Genomic DNA, 18331 nt, shown 5'->3' on the forward strand with positions numbered 1-18331 from the left:
CTGTACTATTTGTCATCATACTTGTATACTGTACTTTTATCTCCGGATCTACAGGCCTGAATGGCGCCTTCAGATTGTTTTTGCTTTATATTTTGTGTTGAGAAGTATTCAATATATCCTGTTATGTATGTTCCATATTCTATTCATATCTACTCTGATATTTCACATCTGCCTCAATTTAATCTGTATTTTTTTATTTTATTTTTGTTGATGGGTGTAAGTTAAAAAAATGTCAATAAAAAATACTCAATTTAAAAAGAGACACAGCAAATGTCCCATTTAGAATGGACACCCCTTTGTTAGAATGCATACCAGGGCAAAATGTTAAACAGACATCCTCATCCATCCACAGTAGGACAAAATTCCTATACCTTCTTTTTTTGGACTTAGAAACCTCCATGATAGCCACATAAAATACAAAAAGCAATAGATATCCTGCATAACTACTGTTGGTATAAAATACAAAAACTTTAATACATGCGACACTTACATGCTGGGATATTTCTTTTACTGTGTAACTTGCAGTAAACGGAATGTCATGTATTTTGTATTTAATGTTAAGAGTTGTGACAATGAATCAGTAACCAGGATTTTTTTTTGTCTTTTTATTTGGTGTTAAATAAGTTCACAAGAAAACAAAAAGTTACTTTTGGTGTACATGAAATCAGAACAAATACAACCACTTGAGGGGGTGGGGGAAATGTAAAAACAGAATCTCAGCCCAGGAATGGTAAACTGATATTTTCAGTGTGATGGATATGCAACACGCTTCATACCACGGTGCGTTCAGCGTTTTGCCAACCTTAGAACGAAAACAATGCGATGGGTCTGGAAGGTAAATAAAAATTCACAAGTTCTCCAGCTATGAGGTGATATTGCATGATTTGGTGATGGTAGTAAAAGCAAATAACGGATTATTGCCTTGGTCTACTTATAAACCATTCCAGACCCTATTTTCTGGAGCTGAAATGTTACACTGCTACAATGGTCTTGCCATTCAGTAGCAGGATGCTCATACAAGAAAAGGCTCTTCACTATGTATGATCTCATGAAGAACAGGATGTATGCTGTGGATTGATTTTAAATGGACATTCTGATGGGAAATTGATGTAGGAAAGCCCTTAGTTGCTGCAGGAGCTCAACAGCTTAAATGTGCACCCGGCAACAAAGGTACTAGGATTTCGTGTCAATATTTTCAGTGCAGGTTTCAGGAAGCTCCAGGAATTCTTAAGTTTGATGGAACAATAAAAATCTATATAAACAGTTTGTGTGTACAGTTGCTGTATGAATATATGCTCGTCAGAAAGTGTTCAAATGACTATTGGGACTAAGTTATTAGGATATCAGCAATCTATATTTCTATATGCGGATGACAGAAGTTGTGCAATATGAATCCAGAAGCATTATCAATGGGGAACTGGAAAAATCCAAATAATCAACACTAATAAATCCAAAAAGGTAAAAGTTTATGTTGAAACACCTGTATTGTAGTACAGGGTAAGTGTGAAATTTGATTCATATTTAAGGTTTTACTAAGGGAAAGATGTCACTCAAAACAAAAGAAAAATTATTTAAAGCTGACTGGATTAGGAAACATTTACAATTCTTGAAAATGTAATTCCCACCCATTTAATCATTCATCTCTCCAGAAAAAATAAAATAAAAAATACTTCAGGTGACTGGACTTTTTCTATGTCACAACTTAAATACCGTTCAATCACAATTTGTATTGCCTTTATAATAACGCTATTGTCCCGAAGCAATATTAAACTTAGCATTTCCTGGTGTTATAAGCATGCTGCATTTTTTTTTTTTAATTTTCATTTTTTTTTTTGCTTTTATTTTTTGAAATTTGTTTTGGTAAATGGTTTTCAAATATTGCTCTTACTGTGCTTGGTCAATCTGCATAAGTTTAAGAAGCACAAAGAGTTCGATAGTTTTGAACAATTACACTTTGACGATGTGCTGAATTAAATTCAACAAAATTATATACATGGATCAATCGCTACTTCAGCCATGCTTATGTTGAAAAGGTTATTCAACATCACTCACACACTTGCCCATAACATCCTTTCAAAGCACAAAACAAAAAAATAAAATTTAAAACTACCAGACTAAGTAACACCAACAGTACTACAACAAAGCTAAGGGTAGAAGCCAGAGGATTTTGTGGTAAATCAGTCACTGCATTTGGCAACATTTTACCATTATGAACATAATCTCTATTACACCATAATGCCAGTTTGTACAATTACACATACTGGTATATCAAACTTAAGTGTCCACAGTCTTCTACAAAACAGTGACCGTAGCGTCCAAGTTTTGTAGTTCAGAAAACTAGCGTTATGAACACACTAGGAGGAAGTCACTCAGTGATTTGAAAGGTTTTGTTCAGCCATGGCTAGTCCACTACCCACTAGGGATTTAAAAAACACAAAATTAAAAGCAATCAGTGATCATTGTAAGTAAATGTGAGTTCTAGTGACTTGTAATGAAAATATCAGATGTTTTAGGTGCTATGTTAGAATAATGATACAAGCCAACTTAAATATTAAAACAGCCTACATTGTGGGATTTAAAAAAAAATGTAAAATAAAAAAGGGACCGTATGGAGGATAAGGGTTACTGCTAAAATGACTGCTTACAAAATCCTTGGTTTTTACCATTAGCAATATGAAGTTTAATTATTAACGGGCGCAAAATATAGGATAGGAAACACAGTATTCTTAAAGTCTCTAAGCACAATCTCATTGCTTCTACTTTAGCTATATATATATATTTTTTTTTTTTATTTTTTTTTTTCACTTTTTGTTTTCAAATGAAGACTGGGCAAGTCATTCATGCTACTCTCCTGCATTCAGAAAGGCACTGATTGATTACAGTGTAACGTAGTTATCTCCCAGTTCTTAAAAGAATATCGCCAGATCCCAGAAGTCTGAGTGGCAAAAGGTAGCTGTAGATTCTACAATGTTCAGATGGCAACTCTGGCTACAGCGCAAAAAAAAAAAATTTAAATGTATTCTTAAAAAAAGCAAATAAAACAAAAACTATTAAAAAAAAAAAAAAAAAAAAATTAAAAACAAAAATAAAGCAAAAAAAAAAAAAAAACTCTCCAAGGTAGAATAAAAAAAAAAAATTGTATAAAGGGTACACAGTTTAGATGCAGGAAGCAGCAATTCTACAAACAAACACATCCATTCTTCATCTGACAACACAATCTAATTGAGCTATACCAGGCAAAGTCTAACAGTATGTCAGAAAAAGGAAGAAAGTATCCTTTGCCGAGAGTGTTAACCTCAACTGCAAAATAGAAAAGAAAAAAAGTTAAGAAAAAAAAACACAAAAGAGATCTGAAGTGGTAACTATAGAGTTAGAGACCCTAGAGGGGGAAAAAAAAAAGAAAAGACAAAAAGGGTTCTCTTAACACACTATCTTTCACAGCTACAGCTAAAGATGCTTGTTCACAGCTGAGTGCGAGAGAAAAGTTCCTCTCTGCAAATATCGGCCCACTCATGCCCTCCTCCATTAGATGCAGTGTCAGAACTTGAACTGTCGCTTGAGTAGATCTTCCTGATGCAACTGGATTTCAATCCAGCACCATATCCAATGGCAACTTTGGCATCATTATACGCAGGCATCTACAAATTAAAAAAGGGTTAGTGGTTACAGTACTTAAAGATGGAACTCAGCATTTTTTAATGTTTTTACAAATTAGGCTTTTGGTTGAAAAACGAGAGATGGTAAGAACTTGCCTTTGTTTTCTCTGTTTCTACGAAGTCCATAGGGTCCACAGGGTTGACCTTGGGGTATAAGCTGGATCTGGATCCACGGGCACCATGCAGTTAAAGTTTTAGCTGCTCCCACTTGGGTCCATCACACTTGGGTATAGAGGAGGATGCACTTGGGTCCATCCTCCTCTATACCCCGCCCCAAGCCACAGGCACCTCAGTTGGTAAGCAGCCATGGCCAGAGGAGGAGACTAAACAGAGAGAAGGAAGACTGGAACACACAAGAAAACCATACTCACAGAACTGGGAGACGGAAAACACAGCCAATATGAAGCGAGGTGCATCAGGGCGGGCGCCCTGTGGACCCTATGGACTTCGTAGAAACAAGAGATAAAAGTTCTTACCATATCTCTTGTTTTCTACTTCAGGGTCCATAGGGAGTCCACAGGGTTGATCAAACGCATAGAACCTGAAAAACGTCTGAATGGAAGACCAGGTGGCCGCCTTACATAGCTGAACAGCAGAGGTGCCACGTCTAGCAGCCCAAGAGGGACCCACAGAACGAGTGGAATGAGCTTTAACAGAGGCTGGTACAGGTAAACCCTCCTGTGCATAAGCCTCACAAACAGAACAAAGCCAACGGGCTAACGTTTGTCTGTTGGCAGGCCAACCCCTCCTGTGAAAACCAAAGAGGACAAACAATGAATCAGACTTCCTAACAGAAGCAGTCCGGTCCACATAGATTCTAAGTGCACGGACTACATCCAAGGAAGCCTCACCAGCTGAGAGATCAGGTGACTGAGAAGCTGGCACAACAAGTTCCTGACTGATGTGGAACTTCGAGACTGCTTAAGGTAAAAAACTCAGGACGAGTGCGAAGCACCGCTCAGACCTGGTGAAAAATCAGAAAAGGGGGATGACAGGAAAGCGCCCCCAATTCTGACACCCTCCTGGCAGAAGCAATTGCCAGGAGAAAAACCTGTCTTAAATGTTAACCACTTGAGTTCCACCAACTCAAGAGGCTCAAAAGGAGGACCCTGCAGGACCCGAAGAACCACCGCCAAGTCCCAAGGTGCCACAGGAGGCACGAAGGGAGGCTGGATTCGGAGAACACCTTGGAAAAAAAGTGTGAACATCTGGCAGTGTAGCGATCCTTCGCTGTAACCACACGGACAGCGTGGACACATGCACCTTCAGGGAGGCAAGGCGTAAGCCTAGGTCCAAACCTGATTGAAGAAATTCCAAGATCCTAGAAACAGACTCACACCACTGAAAGTGCGCCACACTCTGTGGTAAATCTGTGCGGAAGCAGACTTGCGTGCCCTGAGCATGGTACTAATAACCGAACCAGAGAAGCCCCGAGACCTTAAGACGGCTGTCTCAAGAGCCACGCCCTCAAAGACAGCCGACCCAGATCCAGGTAAAGGCAGGGCCCTTGAGACAATAGGTCCTGACGCTGAGGAAGAAGGTATGGAGTGTCGATGGAGAGGCTCCTCAGATCGGAGTACCAAGGACGTCTGGGCCACGCTGGAGCCACCAGCACGAGCGTGCCGCCGTCCTGCTTGAATTTCCGCAGGACCCGAGGTAGCAGGGATATCGGAGGAAACATACGCCAGGTGAAATGTCCATTTCACCGACAGCGCGTCCACCAGACATGCGCCTGAGTCTCTTGTCCTTGACCCGTAAACGGGCAACTTGTGATTGTGATGGGAGGCCATCAAGTCCAGCTCCAGCAGCCCCCATCTGTCTACGAGTAGCTGATACACCTCTGGGTGAAGCGACCATTCCCCGGGATGCACGTCGTGACGGCTGAGGAAGTCCGCCTCCCAATTGAAGACTCCGGGGATGAAGACCGCCAAGATTGCTGTAATGTGGCACTCCGCCCAAGCAAGGATGCGAGACACCTCCGACATCGCAGCCCGACTGAGAGTCCCTCCCTGGTGATTGATGTACGTCACGGTGGTGGCGGTCGTCGGACTGAACTTGAACCGCCCTTCCTTGAAGAGCAGTGCCGGACGACTGCAGGGCCCTGTACACCACCCGCAGTTCCAGGATGTTGTTGGGGAGAAGTGCTTCTTCCGCAGTCCAACATCCCTGAAGTGACAACGAGCCAGTCACTGCCCCCCAACCCCGAAGACTGGCATCTGTTGTGAGCAGGACCCAGTCCGGGATCCAAAAGGGGCGCCCCTCAATCAGATGGGCTGTCTGAAGCCACCAAGCCAAAGACTGTCGAACCTCCGGGGACAACACCAGCATCTGAGAGCGAATCCGGTGAGGTAACCCGTTACATTCTGATAGAATCAGCCCCTGCAGGGACTGTGAATGTAACTGGGCAAATTCCACCATGTCGAATGCCGACACCATGGACCCCAGAACTCTCATTGCCGAATGGACCGACAGGCGGCAACTACTCATGCAACTGTGTATCCGCAACTGTAGGGAGGAGACCTTTTCCGGAAGTCAGGAAGATTCTTTGCCGACGAGAATCTAGCAGGGCTCCCAAATGAACCATCCTCTGTGATGGAATCAGGGAGGACTTTCTCCAATTAATCAACCGCCCGTGCGCTTGCAGACAAGCGATCGTCAGGTGGAGATGTTGAAGCAGTACCTCCGGAGAGCTCGCCAGCAAAAAGGAGGTAGTCTAGATACGGCAGCAGCTGTACATTGCCGCACATCCGAAGATGTGCGGCCATGATCACCATCACTTTGGTGAATACCCTTGGTGCCGTGGAAAGGCCAAAGGGTAGCGCTCAAAACTGATAGTGATGCTGCAGGATAGCGAACCTCAGATACCGCTGGTGCGAAGGTGCTATCGGAACATGGAGGTAGGCGTCCTGGATATCCAGGGAGACCATGTAATCCCCAGGTTCCATCGCCAGAATGATGGAATGTAACGTTTCCATCCTGAATTTGGGAACTCTGAGGAATTTGTTCAGAGACATCAAATTGAGGATAGGGCGATGAAACCATTGGGTTTCTGCACCAGAAACAGTAGGAGTAGTACCCCGTCCCTCGTTGTGATTGAGGAACGGGAACAATGACCCCTGCTTTCAGCAAGGACTCGATAGCTTCCTGAATCTGCAAAGCGTTTGTTTTGTCCTGAGAAGGACTCGTGCAGAAAAACTGATGGGGCGGTCTGTGCCGAAAAGACAGGGAGTACCCTTGGGAGACCACTTCTCGAACCCAGGCATCCGTGGTGGCATTGTGACAGCACTGGGCAAACTGAAGTCGGCCTCCCACTCAAGGGTCCCCCAGAGGGAGGCCCGTCCCATCAGGCAGAAGGTTCATCTTCCTGCTTGGAAGAAGGGCGCCTGGTACTCCAGGCCTGCTTCTGGGGCTTAGAGGCGGTCTTGGTCGCAGACTGCCTCGGGAAGGACTGACCTTTGCCCTTGCCCTGAACCCGAAAGGACCGAAAAGCAGAGCTCCGCATCTTAGCAGGCGCTGAAGCCGAAGGGAGGAAGGCTGACTTGGACAAGATAGTAGATACCCTGGCTAAATCCAAGTCCAGACCAAATAGTAATTCTCCATTAAAGGGTAAGGCCTCCAGGCCTTTCTTTGAATCAACGTCTGCTCTCCAAGACCTGAACCACAAGGATCGACGAGCAGACACTGCTGCTGCCGAAACCCTAGAAGTCAGCAGACTAGCATCTAAAGATGCTTCTCCAATGTAGGAAGCAGCATCTCATCTGTCCTAACAACGCTCTCTGGATATCCGGAGCATCGTCTGGAAAGGTATCCTCTAATGCATTGGCCCAACCCTCAATGGCCTTTGCCACCCAGGAGATAGCCATGGACGGCCGGGCTACTGCCCCTGAGAGATAGTAAATGGACTTTAGGCAAGTCTCAACCTTCTTGTCCGTGGGATCCTTCAGCGAGGATATAGACTGTAATGGCAGCATAGCGCTCCTGATTAAGCGAGTGACATAGGAATCCACAACCGGTGGGGTTTCCCATTTTTTACAATGCACCTCAGGAAATGGATAATTAGACTCCAACTGCTTCTGTGGCTGGAATCTCTTACTGGGTGCCTGCCAAGCCACCGCCATATGATCCGTCAATTGATCAGACAGGGGAAACACCGCAGAAGTCACCTTAGACTTTTTAAAACTAGGCTACTTAGACTTAGGGGATGGTGCCTCATCCTCTATTTGAAGAATGGCTTGCACTGCCCTAACCAGAGCCCGCACATTGATGGAGGACTTAGTATTCACCTCCTGGACCGAGACGTCAGAGTCGGTGACGTCATGCACCTCCCCATCATCTGAGGATACCTCGGTGTCCGTGAAATGCGCGGCTTGTGCCATTATAGTGTGTTTAGACTTCCTTGAAGGGATGTCACTCTGCAGCATCAACTGAAAAGCCGAAGACGTGGCTGCCAAACTCTGGACAGAGTTGGAGAGCACATCCACCCATGGAGGGGGAGCCGTCCCAGGGGCCTGAAAAGGCACCACAGACTGCTGTGTCACAGGGGTAGACTGTATATACATAGGTAACCCCGCATAATGACTAACAGGCTGCAATAATTGTGGGACACCCGGGGAATGGTAGGCTGGGGCAACGCCCTGGTAGGGATAGCAGTCGAAACAGACAGACTGTCCGCAATAGACACCAGCACTTGAGAAAACATCGCCCATGGTGGTTCCTGCAACATAGGGGGTTTTGAAGGGCCAGGTACCAACTGGCACCGTCCGCACAGGCCATCCTGTGATAAATCCTCCCTTATCCACTCCCGCAGAACAGCGTCTGCAGGAGACCAACACCAGAGCCACGGAGTGCTAAATCTCCTCCTCAGACATGACAAAATATTTTGTATATAACCTGTGTGCTAAATAACAGCCCACAATATGGAACTGTGTGGCACACAACTGTATGTGACTGACCACAACACCAATACTTGATTTATATAGGTGAGGTTTGTAGAAAAACGCCCTTCTACCCACACACCTGTAGGGCCTTATAGGAGAAGGAAAGTGTTAGGTATAAGATGACAGTAGGTGGAATAAGCACAGACAGGCAGCACTAGCAAAAGTCACATACCATGCAGCTGCACCTTTCACTACACTCAACCGCCCAGATTCAGTGTCTGGGAGGGCTATAGAGCTGTGTACATTGTCCTTTAGTGGTGGAGAGGTACACAGGGGGACCGGTCCGCATGCTCCCTGAGATATCAGCGCTGCCAACTAGAGAAAATGGCCGCCAGAGACCTCAGAAGAGGAGTGGCCGAGAAACGTGCAGCTCAGGGACGCCAGTCCGCGTGCTGAAAGGTGCGCTGAGCGGGAGGCTTCCACCCCTGGCTAGCTATTAACCCCAGGGTTGCCGGCTTCCCGCGTATTTTACCCTGGTGGTCTAGTGGTCTAACGGAGTATGCCACCAAGGAGGGGAACCCGCCGCCACCGCTAGCACCCCCGGTCTGTCCCCCAGAACCGGGGGCATTGGACTGCATTTAGAGGAACCCGCGAGCCGCCGCTAATCAGCAACTTGCAACTTACCTTATTCTCCCCAGCGTCTCCGGCAGCAGTCCAGGGAAAGCCCCAGAGCCCTGCTAGTACAGGCTCTGGGGTCCCGCCGCGATCCCCAGATAGGCACTGGCGTCACGGTGCCAGCGGGGAGTAGGAGCGGCAGCTTGGACGTCTGTATAGACAGTCCGTCGCTGCCGCTCTACAGAGCCTAGTAAAATATTAAATTGGCTCTAAAAATTAAAATAAAAAGCTTTTGGGGGCTGCTCCTGCAGCCCCACTGCGCAAGGTGACCCGACTCCAGCCAGGCACCAACTAAAACTGAGGTGCCTGTGGCTTGGGGTATAGAGGAGGATGGACCCAAGTGCATCCTGGGAGCAGCTAAAGCTTTAACTGCGTGGTGCCAGTTGATCCAGATCCAGCTATACCCCAAGGTCAACCCTGTGGACCCCCTATGGACCCTGAAGTAGAAACAGGTGAAGGATGCTTCAGACATGTGCACGGTGTTTAATCAGTTCAAGCATGCTGCCTAGTAGGAAGGAGCTGACATTGTGTATCATGTTATAGCCTTGTCGTACACAGCATGGGTATTGTATGAAAGAGCATGGGTGGAACACAGAATAAAAAATAAATGAAGCCTGTGAAAACCTAATTACCTACTTTCTCGCTGTCTAGAGGATGCCACCCAGTATTGGGAATCTCCTTCCCACTTGTGCGATTTTCTTCCTCAACATTTGTGTAGAAAGCTGTGTTAAAGGCAAACAAATTCTTAATTTGTAAAATATAAAAACCAATACAATTATAGTATTTTTAAATAAAATATTAGAACACTTAAGTGCCTATTTCTAAAACAAATATGCAGTCCTGACCTGAAAATTAACATTCCTTAACACAACACATCATGGCAATAAGGAATGTTTATTTGTGGGGCTAGTTATCATATGACCATTGCAGGGACACAGGCTCTGATAAGAGTCCAATCCTGACAATACGTAGAAAATGAAGTGGTAGCCAACATCTCTTCACTTCTGGGTTTGATCCTGTCCCAGCATGTGATGTGCAAGTATGTAATGTGCATCGCGATCATCTCCAACCCCCACGAGGGATAGCAAGACTCTCCAACCATTTACTTCAAACCAGCAGGGTAACAATCTTCAAACCAGTTATTATATGCAGACAAGCTGCGAAAATTTGTGTTTTTTTGGAGCTTGTTAAATTGCAACAATGTACAGGGATGTGGTAAACTGAGATTGGGATGTAAACTGCAGGAGACATCTGCAATTTCTCCTGCATTAGAATACATGGGATATAGTCACTTTACTTAACTAGTGTGGAAACCATTTCCACATTGGTTATGGGACAGAAGGACTTTATGAATAGACCCCTCAGATACAATGATTTTGCCATTAAATATTTGCCATCTACACTTTAAAATTAATTTGGTTCAGTCACAAATAAACAAACTCCATAAAGAATATTGAAAACCCTAGAGAGTAGGGATGGGCAATTAGCTGCCCCCCCAGCTGTTGCAGAACTACACATCCCAGCATGCCCTGCCACAGTTTTACTATTTGGCCATGCTAAAACTGTTGCAAGGCATGCTGGAGATGTAGTTCAACAACAGCTGAGGGTTGCTGCTATTTCCTAGTTGGAGAAAAAGACCTCTGACGTATCCACCACGTGACCGCTGCAGGAGGCTGGACCGCTCCTGCGTTATCCACTAGGGCATAGAGGGGGAATTTATATTTCTGGCGAGCGCAGCGAGCCACCGTGCCCAAAGCGTGGCGAGCGCACACTTTTGGTCCCCCGTTAGCATCCCCACCCCTCCCCCTTTCAGGCCGGGTCACGTGGGTGTGACGTCACAGGTCCATCTGCGCTATATAGTCTAGTCCTAACCAACAGCTGAGTGCTGCTTATTGCCCACCCCCTGCAAGAGAGTCTACTAGCCTACATACTATAATTGTGTATTGCGGTTTATGTTAGCTGTAAAGTAAATGCAAACTGTCAGTTTTGATTATTTCAGTATAAACACTAATGGTGCATACACACTGTCAGGTTTTTCTTCAGGTCTGAACGATAACGATTTCAAAAATCGTTCATATCTGAAGGAAAAACTGACGTATCTGAACGATGAACGATGCGCGTTCCCGATGGTCAGATAACGATATCTGACATCTGATGTGTTTCCAGTCAGTTTTGGACGATTTCAGTCATTTTAATGCAGTCAAAAATCGTTCGTAGTTCAAATTGTTGGTCATCTGATACATCAGACAGTGTGTATGCTTACTAATGGAGCATACACACGGTCAGATTTGTCAGAGGAACGATTTCAAAGATTTGAACGATTTTTGACTGCATTAAAATGGATGGAATCGTCCAAGTCTGACTGCAAACACATCAGATATCGTTATCTGACCATCGGGAATGCGCATAGTTTATCGTTCAGGCATGTCAGACTTTCCTTCAGATATGAACGATTTTTTAAATAGTTATCGTTCAGATCTGAAGAAAAATCTGACGGTGTGTATGCACCATAAGAAGGATGTGACCTATGTAGTTGGCAATCATGTCTACTGACAGCTGCCGGCGCTAACATTTTAATAGCCCCCTAAATGCACATCATAAGTAATGGGAACCATAACACAATATATGTTATAATGTAAGTGGCTGGTATTTCAGGTCAACATAAGCAACACTAATAGCTTGCTTAAAGGTTTGTTGCTCTAAATGAAACCATGTATTATTATACAACCATTACGGTGAAAATAAGGTTAACAGTTTCTTACAGTCACAACACGATCCAGAATTTAATGAGGAGTACAGTGCCTTCTGCCACCAGCACTGTTTTTCCGTAACTGCGTTTACTCCCCATAGGTCGGTGCTCAAACTTGGATACTGAAAGCCAAAAAACACATTTTTAAAAAGTTTTTTTTAAAGATGAACAAAATCCATTGTGTGTGTTCATGGGATTGTGCATTCTACCTCTATAGTTCATATTGAGAAGTGTCAGTGTTATGTGGGGTACACAATTGAAAGAGACAGGACGAGCCACTAACAGATTGATAAGCATGCACCACTTACCAGTCGGCCGCACATCTGGCCAAAGGAACCAGCTGTGATGTCGCTGGTTTCTGTGACCAGCATATGGGCCGGTCAGGTATACACACACACAGACACACACACACACAAGCAGATGTGAATGATATCTCTTCCAGACATATCTGTGAAAGACGTCGTTCGCAGACATCTCCTGTGTAAACATGGCAGGTGCACCGAACCTTATATCGTCCGTCGGCTGTACAAACTATATATCTTGCAGTGTGTACCCAGCATTAGACTTTCCACTCTAGCAAAATTTAGAAAGTATTAACTCAACAAAAAGACTGGTAAAGCTCTCCCCATAACTTTAGTATAGTGTCTTAATATGATTAGGCACAAGGAAAAAAAAAAAAAAAAAAAAGAAGGAGTGCAGCCATTTGATCAATTGTGATACGACTGCCCCTGTCCACGAATCAACCAATACACAGAGTAAAGTTCTTTTAAGCAGGTTGGCAAGCCAGTTTTACATAAGAGACTAGTACTTTCTATTCACTATGCATTTTAGGTGTCAATCTGCAAAAAGTATAACATCTGTTTTTCATCATTCATCTGTTCACCCAAGGATGGAGCACCACACTTGGTACATCCTCTGCACAATACAAGAGTTTCATAGTATTTACTGTGACTGGGGACCTCTATGATACGACACATGCCAGCCAGTTCTAAAGTGCTGCAGTCACCCAACATGGTTTTAGGTGCCTGTATTGAATGGCTCGCTTCTGTGGCTGAGACCATGTCCAAAATTCACAGGAAGCGCTGTATTGTAAGAACTAGGCAACTTTCCCAGTTTGTATGGGGCAGGGGGAGGCACACACATGATATATACTATACAATGAAAGGAGGTGGGAAAACCTGAAGATGCTTCAATGCTCTTCTTTCAGTAAACATCCCTGAGCACCCACCTCTGCACAGTAATGGATGGTATTTGAAGTACAAACATTCATACAAGTACGCAATAAAAAAAATAAAAAAAAAAAGTCTGATGTACATACCTCTCCCAGCTCTACTGCAGATGTAGAATTGTATCCAGAAGTGAGGGTGCCCTTCCCATCCGCTTTACTTTTCAACTCCAACGTTTTGAAACTAGTTTTGGAGTTCTCAGGCACATCACTTTCAAATGACTCTAAAATATTAAAGTCTAAATGATCTTGTTTCTCCGCAGGCAACAAGCCAAACGACTCTTCTTGACCATCCAAAGAAGTCTGTGCACTTTTCTCCATGCCAGATTTCTGTAATCTAGGGAGAAACTTCCCAGATTCCAGCTCAGACTTTCCATAAAAATGACCTTCATTTTCTGCATCTTCTTCTAGCGGTTTAAGATCATCCTGTGGGTCATCATACGCCTCTCCTTCAGAGAGGGTAGGTACGACAACCTCGTCTTTTTCAGACTCTGAGTCCGACTCACTTCCTACTCCGGGAGACAGTTCAGATGCAGGTATTGGGCGGAAGTGAGTACGCGGGGATATTCTTATCGATCTATACGGTGTTCTGTCCACACCACAAATTCTTGGATGACCAACTTCACTCTCTGAGTCAGAACACAACGCTTTTGTTTTAAAGTTAGGACTACTGCTAGTGACATTTCCAGGTTCAAACGAGCATTCCACGTGAAGAACTTGTGAAAATCGATTGTTCAATTCAAAAGAAGAGAAAGAGTAACCCATCCCTGGCTCCTCCAACTGGAAATTGTCACAGGTTCTGAGCAGGTCTTCGTGCAGTATGAAAGAGAAGCCCTTGTTTGAGCTTTTATCTCCGCTTTGCTCATCATCTTCAAAAGAGACAAAAGGTCTCCATATTTGCCGATGGCCAGGAGCAAAACTATTCCCTGGAGACATGAACACATCAGTGCCCGCAATCGTGACAACATCTGTGGCAGCACATTCCAATAAACTTGCTTTAGTCGGACTCTGGGGTACCACAGCCCATTCAACTTCACCATTAAAGTTTTTGAGCTCGCCGTAAACTCCTCCAAGAATGAATGAATTCTCGTTTACGTGGTTTATATCCCAGGGTTTAGAGGGCGTCATATAGTCACCACCATCAACCTTTGATGAATCGTATGTGAGAAAAGCTTTCTTTTCTGCTGGGTCTTTTTGACTTTCCCAAAGATGGTACTCTGATCTTTGAACAGCCTTGCTGGGCTCTTGAAAATTTTCCTCCGTCTCATTACTATCTTGACAAGTAAACGTATTTACATCTATAGGGAATAGCTGATCATCAATATTTGTCCATATGTCTTTAATGACTCCTGAGCTGTATCCGTGTTTATGGCAACTGTTTTCACACTCGACCTCTGTAGTGTCAGATATTTCTTCAGTCTCCTGCTCAAGCTGAATACCGCAAAGGGACTCTAACTTAGATTTGTTACCCAAAACCAACATGGATTCGCCACCCAAAATTCTATTGTGCAGGAATGAGCTCTGCGATTTGCACTCTTCTTGGAAAGTTAAAGTAACTCTGGGAATTATGTAATTTGTTTGTTCTGTATTCAATTGAGCGTAATCTTCTATGTGACTGTTAAGAGCCTCTGTATCTGATCGGGTTCCATCTGAATGTGACCATGGACTGCACGTTCTTGTTGAAAGATTTGAACACTGTTCATTTTCATCAAAGGCACTATTTTTGGTCCATATAAGTAATCGCGACTGGGTTTTCCCAAACCCAATCGTGCTGGAACAAGACTCGACTCTACCTTTCTCATTCAAAACCCTCTCCCTGGGCAACGAGAATACAGAATTACTGCATTGCACTTCAAACACTGAAAAATAAGAGTTTTTTCCATCCAAAAATAAATCTTGATTGCCTGCGTGCATGTCTGTACTAAGCTTTGTGCTGTCTAAAAAAGGGGAAAATGTATTTGGAGAGTCTCCTCCCAAACTCTCCCCATCTGCATCAGCAGAGCTTGAAGGTGAATAGGACTCCCAAAATTGAGCTAATTTGCTATGGTCTTGCAAGAAAAAATCTTCAGCACCAATAGAACTGGTTGATTCTGTCCATATTGCACTCCCCCCTTGCAAATCCTTACCTAACACTTCACAAGATTCAGCCTCAAAATCACTTTTCACGTTGCTTTTTTGTCGAATCATATTCAAGATGCGACTTTCTCCTTTTATCTTATCTGAGGCACCAGGATCCAACATGGATTGATCAATTTCCACTTCATAGAAGTGTGTGAGTTCTAAAGGATGAACATCATCCAAAAAATTGTCCTCCGGAAGAGAACAGTTCGAGGTCCTTGTGTGATCACTTGTCTCTGTTACAACTGCAGGCATTTCTACAAAGTGACCCTTAATAAAGGTACCCGCGGCGAGGTATGTTTCGTGGATATTGTGGTTGTTTAACCGAAGATCTTTTACAATCTCAGACAACTCTTCGATCTCCTCTGGCGTGTTATACCAATTCAGATTCTTTCTATAAGCCGTCTCCAGTTTACTTTTACTGTTTAGAGGAATAAAGTATTCTGTTATAGGTTCAGTGTACCACAATGGTTCCTCTCTAAATTTTGTTTCATTTTTGCTCTCTTCACAGATGTCATTTCCTTCATTGTCCAAATCTTTCCATACATATTTCTTCCCGGTACGTTTTACTCTCTTGCAAAGTGGCTTCACAGAGCCTGCGCTGCAGCTTGCCACAGCTTTTTTCCTCTCAACCTTTTTCGGTGGAATTTTTGGTCCGGTTATCCCCTTTTTATTCCGGACCTCCCTAACTTTATGCCTTACTTTTAGGAATCTTGCTTTCATGTCGTCCCGATTGCCACTAGAGCTCGAACCCGCTTCGCTTGAGCCAGATGACCAGGATCGAGCGCGGATCTTGCCATTCGACTTGTGCCTCACACTTTTTGATGCAATAGTTTTATCTTCATTTGCGCCATTACTTGTCTTGATCTCTCTCTCGTTTTTGCCTTTCCTTTGTTGAATTCTTTCCTGTACAGTGTCAGAAGCTCCGTTATCCTTGCTGGTCACCAATGTTTCAGTTTCGCTATGGCAGTTCTTTGGTGATGGTGTTTCGGTGCTTGTTTGCGGGGCAGTGGAAGATGAGGAGGAGCTAGAATAAGAGCCGATTTTTGACTTGTTCCATACGGTCATTATTTCTTGCAGACAAATTGGCTTTTCTGAGAGAGGTGGAAAAGCTTCATAATACCTAACATGGAGTGGGAGACAAAAAAAATTTAAAAAAATGGTATATTATTCAAGAAAGCTTCACACCTTTTGTGCCTGTCACTATAAACGCATTTTCTTTTGTTGTGTTTTAACATGTATGATGGGTTCTTAGGTGTTACAGAGGTCATTCTGGAATGTAAAAACAAACTATGGAGGCAGGTTTGCATTTGATGTGCAGCTAGTGTCCTAAAACAAGAGCTTACCATAAATGATATTTTCTAGAATAAGCCAACCTTCCTGGACATCATTTAGTTCCAAATCTAGGGCTAAATAACTTTTTCGTCGCTCTTCTTTTCATGCAATGTATGTTTTCAGAACCTCATATTAAAGGGATTTCTATATACCAAACAAATCACTAACTGCCCCATTCTCCCAAACACAACTATGATGAAATCCCAGGACCACTGCAAAACACTTCTAGTGTTCACTCTAGCTCCGGCGGCAGGCAGAGCGCCGGAGCTAGAGAGGGCAACCTTGTGCACGCGCGCTTCCAAAAAGGGGGCGTGGTCATGAAAAGGGGGCGTGGTCGTGAAAAGGGGGCGTGTCTATAAGATGCGTCCCCTTTTAGTCATACTTGGGGGCATGCCCGGCGCTTACGGACATGCCGGGCAGCCCCCAAGCGCTGCAGAAAGGGAGAATAGATGCCGGGCGCATGCGCCCAGCGTCTATTCTCCGGCGGTGACCGGGACATGGCGTCCCGCGGGTGAGAACGGCACCCGCAGGCTGTGAGGACAGGGTGCTTTTTGCCCTCCAGAAGGAGGGCAGGGCGCCGCGCCCCGCTAAAACAGCCTAGTGGGAACACTAACTTCAGTTTTCACCATAGCTGGAAAGGTCAGACACTGGCTCTAACAGAAAGCCTTAAGCCGCATACACACTTAATATCGCTCATTGAGCAGATCATTAAAAGGTGCATACACATGGGACGATTTTTTTTCAACGATTTGTCGCTGACAAATCGTTCAAAAAAAAAAAAAAAAAAAAAAAAATCGCAGTATTTGCCCCAAAACGATCAACGAAAACTACAAATGTGCGCTCCTGTTTGCAGTTTTCGTTCATCGCCCGAACCTCCTGCCCAACCTGACGATATGGTCAGGTTGGATATGTTTGAAGAGGAAGGGTGCCCGGCGCTGAACGAAATATTGCATAAATATTGGGACATTGACAGAATTTTCATATTTTGGCCTCTATTCACCACCACAATGGCTTTGAAATGAAACAAACACGATGTGCTTTAACTGCAGACTTTCAGATTTAATTTGAGGGTAATTACATCCAAATCAGGTGAACGGTGTAGGAATTCCAACGGTTTCTATATGTGCCAAAAGTAATGGGACTATCAACTCAAAAGCTATTTCATGGACAGGTGTGGGCTATTCCCTCGTTATTTCATTATCAATTAAGCAGGCCAAAATATGAAAATTCTGTCAATGTTCCAATATTTATGCACCTGACTGTAGTTCTTGATTTCGTTCAGTGTGCGCGCTTAGTGGAGCAGACCCCTGCCGGGAACTCACGGAACGATGTTCGTTCAGGGCGCACATCGTCCCATGTGTGCAGACACCTTAAGTGTTTTCCCTGAACTGCCAGGCTCAATGTCGGGAATAATAATTGAGCATACACTCTGAACGATATCGTTAACTATATTGTTCAGTGAGGTCACCCTCCCTCATCCCTGAATATGCACAACCTGATGATATAGTCAGGTTAGCCTGCAAGTTCAGGCGATGAAAGACAGTTAACGATTTGCGGGAGCTCGCATAGTTAACTAGATCTTGCAAAAACACTGGACGATATTGAACGCTATGAACAATAGCGATAAATTGAACGATATGGACGATACCTATCGTCTAGTGTGTATGAGCCTTTAGAGTTGGTAAACACGCCCTTG

At 44.2% G+C, this 18331-nt stretch overlaps 1 protein-coding gene across 4 annotated transcripts in view; it reads right to left on the reverse strand.

Annotated features, from left to right (window-relative positions):
• Positions 1-573: 573 nt before the first annotated feature.
• KIAA0232 (KIAA0232 ortholog) overlaps positions 574-18331 on the reverse strand; it is an 82130-nt gene continuing 64372 nt past the window's right edge. For 2 of the 4 annotated variants that reach the window (XM_088463558.1, XM_088463559.1), the window contains exons 4-7: positions 13276-16423; positions 11971-12079; positions 9845-9930; positions 575-3638 (exon numbers count right to left, since the gene is read on the reverse strand). In XM_088463558.1, the coding sequence (XP_088319684.1) occupies positions 3462-3638; positions 9845-9930; positions 11971-12079; positions 13276-16423 (3520 nt within the window). In that variant the 3' untranslated portion in view covers positions 575-3461. Of the gene's footprint in view, positions 3639-9840; positions 9931-11970; positions 12080-13275; positions 16424-18331 lie in introns of all 4 variants that reach the window. The other 2 variants (XM_088463556.1, XM_088463557.1) reach the window with 2 other exon arrangements.

The sequence above is a fragment of the Taudactylus pleione genome, unplaced genomic scaffold (assembly GCF_031769625.1).
Source record: "Taudactylus pleione unplaced genomic scaffold, aTauple2 ptg001408l, whole genome shotgun sequence".
Classification (NCBI taxonomy): domain Eukaryota; kingdom Metazoa; phylum Chordata; class Amphibia; order Anura; family Myobatrachidae; genus Taudactylus; species Taudactylus pleione.